The 4,436-nt window shown below is 61.5% G+C and overlaps 2 protein-coding genes across 2 annotated transcripts in view; both read left to right on the plus strand.

The window, feature by feature from the left end:
* Window positions 1-821, plus strand: part of LOC113216682 (ras-related and estrogen-regulated growth inhibitor-like) — a 64,646-nt gene extending 63,825 nt beyond the window's left edge. Inside the window, exon 6 of the mRNA XM_052267588.1 lies at window positions 64-821. Within this exon, the coding sequence (XP_052123548.1) occupies window positions 64-673 (610 nt within the window). The 3' untranslated portion in view covers window positions 674-821. The remainder of the gene's footprint in view (window positions 1-63) is intronic.
* Window positions 822-1,673: 852 nt separating this feature from the next.
* Window positions 1,674-4,436, plus strand: part of LOC113216614 (delta and Notch-like epidermal growth factor-related receptor) — a 92,545-nt gene continuing 89,782 nt past the window's right edge. The window contains exon 1 of the mRNA XM_052267576.1: window positions 1,674-1,826. Within this exon, the coding sequence (XP_052123536.1) occupies window positions 1,674-1,826 (153 nt within the window). The remainder of the gene's footprint in view (window positions 1,827-4,436) is intronic.

Below are 4,436 nucleotides of genomic sequence, written 5' to 3' on the forward strand. Positions count from 1 at the left end.
ACCCGGTACCCAGTACCCGGTTCAAGCTGCTCGCTAATGAGTGTGTTTCCTGTGTTCTTGCAGAGCGCCGCCTGACCGGGATGTGGTGCGCGGGCGGGGCGCGCCTGCTGCTGCTCGTGGCGCTGCTGCCCGCCAGGCTGCCCGCGGCCGCCGTCCTGCCCAGCAGCGGCGCGACCAGTGTGCCCGTGGCCGACGCCGGCCTCAACGAGATCCTGACGGACCAGGGCGACAAGCCTCCGCCGGGCGAGCAGTGGGTGAGGTGCTCGACGCAGGAGCTCGGCGAGGACGCGTCCTGCCGCGGGGACAAGCGCCCCGGCTTCCGCCTCGTGCCCGTCGTCGCCGAGCCCTCGGCGAGGGCGCCCACCGTCACCAAGGAGCCGGCCGCCGTCTCCACGCGGGTGACTGCCGTGCACGCCACAGCCACCATCACGAAGAAGGACCTGCTGGCGTCGGTGCACGCCGGCCACACGCCCACCATCACCACGGCCTCGACGACGAGCTCCGCGGCCACGACGCTGTCGTCCACGCCCCAGACGGTGGCCTCTGTCGACCTCACCTCGTTGACGGACACCTCGCTTGTCGGGTCGTCGGCGTCGATGCCAGCACCCGTGACTTTGGCGTCTACGGGAACGCCGAATGTCGTTGTGGCCGCAACCACTGCGCCTCCAGCTGAGTCGACCACCAGCAACGGCCTCGCCAAGGGTCCTTCAACGGGCGCCGTCTCAACCACCGACGGCGTTACCAAGGTTCCCTCAACGGCTGCAGCCTCAACCACCGCCGGCATCACCAAGGTTGCATCGACGGATGCGGCGTCGACTACCGCTGGTGTAACAAAGGTTCCGTCTGCCGTCAACGGCTTAACTGATGTGCCGTCTGTCGCCGCTGCCTCAACCACCATCGGTGTCTCTAAAGCACCCACCACCGCCGTGTCCCCAACCACTATCGGCGTCACGACATCACCCCCTAGCGCCGTGTCCTCGACTACTAACGGCGCCTCGACGTCATCCTCCAGTGCCGTGTCCTCGACTACTAACGGCGCCTCGACGTCAGCCTCCGGTGCCGTTGATTTAACCGTTGGCTCTGTGAGCATAGCAGCCTCTACGGCTACTCCAGCGAGCTCCTCGCCCCCTTCCAGCGCTATTTCTTTGTCGGGAGCCTCATCCAGCACGCCGATGACGAGCCTCCACACAGTCACTGAGGCAACCACGGCGGCTGCGGTTAGCAGTGGCCTGCCTGCTGCTACCAGCGCACCCGTGACCATCAGCACCTCGGAAGCCTCCTCAAAGATCACGGGGGTCACGACAGCTCCCTCGAGTACGGACGTTGTCAGCGAGTCGGCCAAAGAAACATCCACGGCGGCGAGCAAAGTGCCAACCGCTTCTTTCTCCACGTCAACGGCTACTAGTACCGTACCATCCACCTCAACGTCCACGACCACGGCCACCTCCACTACGCCCGTGACGGGAGCGCCTCCATCCCCCGCCTTGCTCGACGGGGTGGTCGAAGAGGTCTCGGGGCCGCCCTCGTCGGTCGTGCGGACGGAGCTGGGCTCGACAACCATCATGACGACCGAGGACGCGGCCGTGGTCGGGCCCGACGACGACGCCGTCGACCCGCTGGAGGACGGCGCCGGCCTGCACGGCGACGTGCTCGAGGACGCCGACGAGGTCCTGATGGCGGACCAGCCGTACGTCGTGGAGGTGCCGCACTTCCCCAGCGACCTGGACGCCAAGCTGGGCAGCCTGGACTGCGTGGTGCCTCCGCTGCCGCCGCAGTCCATCCTCTGGAGGGCCAACCAGACCCACGAGCTGGAGCTGCCGCTAACGGTGAGTGTCTTGTGCTGGACTACAGCTCCCTCCCTCTCTCTCTCTCTCCTCTCTCTGCTGCCGCTAACGGTGAGTGTCTTGTGCTGGACTACAGCTCCCTCCCTTACGCTCCTGCTCCCCCTCGCCATCACGCACAGCTACCAGGCCGTGACCCCCACCTACTTGGCTCGCCGACCGGTCCGCGGGCCAGGGTCGGGGGGCGGGCGGGCGCCACCCCAAGTGTCGCCAAAGCCTTTTCTCTCCTCATCTCCTTATTCACACCAGCACCCCCCACCCCAACCACTCCTTGTCGCCCTCCCTCTCTCCCCCTCCTTTCGCACCCAAACTCTCTTTCCGCCCCTTTTTTTTTTGGTTCGCTCTGCTCACGGGCGTTATTTGCGACCGTTTGGTCTGAATCAACAAGGCTTGGGCGCCTCTCTCTTCGGCTTCGCTCGGGACGCGGGTCTGGCGGGATCCTGCAGGAGGAGCTTTATTCATGGTCTTCCCCGAATACACCTTTCATATTACCGCCCCTGTCCTTCCCCTCCATCTTTCATTTCATTTTTTGCGTGCCGGATGTGCCCTGCCGCCCGCCTCCTGAGACTTCCGCTTATTCCAGGTGGCCGCCACACAGCGCGTCGGGCCGCTGCGACGACCTCATTGGGTCCGTTTCTCTCCTCTTTTTTATTATGATTCGAAAGAAGTTGTAGGGAGAGAGAAAAGTGGGGGAGGGCGGGGAGAGCCGCAAGAGGGCGCGCGTGCCGCCGCCAAACCTGACCTCCTAGCACTAGGGTATGCGTACCGTGGTGCTCTCCGCAGTGCGGAGAGACAGAGAGAGAGACGAGAGTCTGACAGGAAAAGGAGAGAGGGGAGGAAGGGGGGCTGCACCCTTCTACCGCACACGCCTCTGCATCCCCCTTTCTCTCTCTCTCTCTCCCCCCCTTGCTTCCCTCGAGCAGCAGCGGCAGCCGCCCCCTCCTGGCCCGCCCCTGATTCGATTACACCCCGGATTATTATCTGGAGTGTGTCCCGAATGGCGATTGGCTGCCCAAACCTGGACTCGTGTCTCTCTCTCTCTCTCTCCCTCTCTCTCTCTCTCTCTCTCTCTCTCACCGGCCGCGCTCCCGGTTGGGGAGGTGTCCCACCCTAATGAAGCTGTCGCGATGGCGCCCGCGCTGCTCACCGGGAGGTGGCCGCCGAACTTCCTTATGGGCCCCGAGCAAAGCGCGCGGGGGGTTTTAACACTGCGGTGACACAGCGGCCGGCCCGCGGGGGGCACTACCCGAGGGAGAGACGCGGCTGCTACTTCTTTTTTAATACTTCTTAATAACGCCGAGCGAAAACCAATTTGGGAAGCGCGGAGCTTGCTGCTATCTTTACCGAGGCCGGGACCATCCACCCGGGGGGCAATAATTTTTCAAGCAGAAACAACCCCTACCCTCCGCCCTCTCCGTTTCCCCGGCCACTGCTACACTACACCCAGGGCAAGTCCCTCTTTCTCTCTCGCTCTTATCCGGGTGCACCTATACGTTGAAAAGTTTTACTTACGCCACAATCTGCCGCGGCCCGCCCCACTTACGCCCCCCTCCCCCTCCCCCTCCTCACTCGCCGACCTCCCTGCTGCTCGTCCTTTTCTTTCCTCTTACTCTGACCCGTTTCTTTATCGCCGCGAGCGTAAACAATCGAGGAAAAAAAAAACAGAGGAACAGAGAGAGAGAGGGGAGAGGAAGAGGAAAAACTGGTCCTGGTGCGGCGGGGGCAAGAGGGTCGAGCAGGGTGGGCCAATTATTTGGACTCTCCTGCTGCCCTCTCCCTTTTCGTGCTCCTCCCATCCCCTAGCCCCTCCCCCTCCCCCTTATTGTAAATGACCATGAGCAGGCCGCCTGCTGCTCTCTTGGTTTGATCACCGGCTTCCCCTCTTACCATATACCTCCTACCCGCGCCTTTACAATTTTACCCCCCCCCCCCCTCTCTGTTTGGCGGGAGACGCTTAAAAAACATGCGGCGCCGGAGCGGCGCGCTGCTGCAGCTCCAAGGAGGGCCTAATGGCAGACGGCGACACTCCACTTTTCCCACCGAGCTCAGACGAGGTAATGCGGGCTTTAAAATCACGGCCGTGACGAGGGAAGTTGTTTTTTCTTCTGATGTTACTATACTTTAGTAATAAAGAAAGCGACGGAAACGGGTGCTTTTTGGGGCATGCCTTATTGTGTATGTTTGCGATTTAATAAAGGGGAACGCATTTTGTTTTCCAACAGGAATGCAAAAAAAAAAAAAAAAAAGGTTGAAAAGTTGCGAGGTTATCGTGTGGTTTGGTTAGTTCAGTGACCACAAATATAGGGTCACCTCTACGACGATGATTGCTGCCAAACCTCAACCGTTTTCAAGGTGATCTCTCCCTTAAAAGGGACCTGAAAAGAAAAGGGGTAGAAGCTAGGGAATGGGGGGGAGCAGGCATTTGCTTTGCAGCTGCTGCTGCTGCTCCGTTTTCCAATCGATAAATCATTTTAAAATGCGCGCCCGAGGCGCCATTGGTGGGAGAAGGAGGCGTACTGGACGGGTTTGGAGCGGGGGGGGGGGGGGATGATGGCTTAAAAATCCGCGCCGCGCGCGGGGACAATCGAGGGCGGC

The sequence above is a fragment of the Frankliniella occidentalis genome, unplaced genomic scaffold, assembly GCF_000697945.3.
Source record: "Frankliniella occidentalis isolate FOCC.00 unplaced genomic scaffold, Focc_3.1 Scaffold54, whole genome shotgun sequence".
Taxonomy (NCBI): Eukaryota; Metazoa; Arthropoda; class Insecta; order Thysanoptera; family Thripidae; genus Frankliniella; species Frankliniella occidentalis.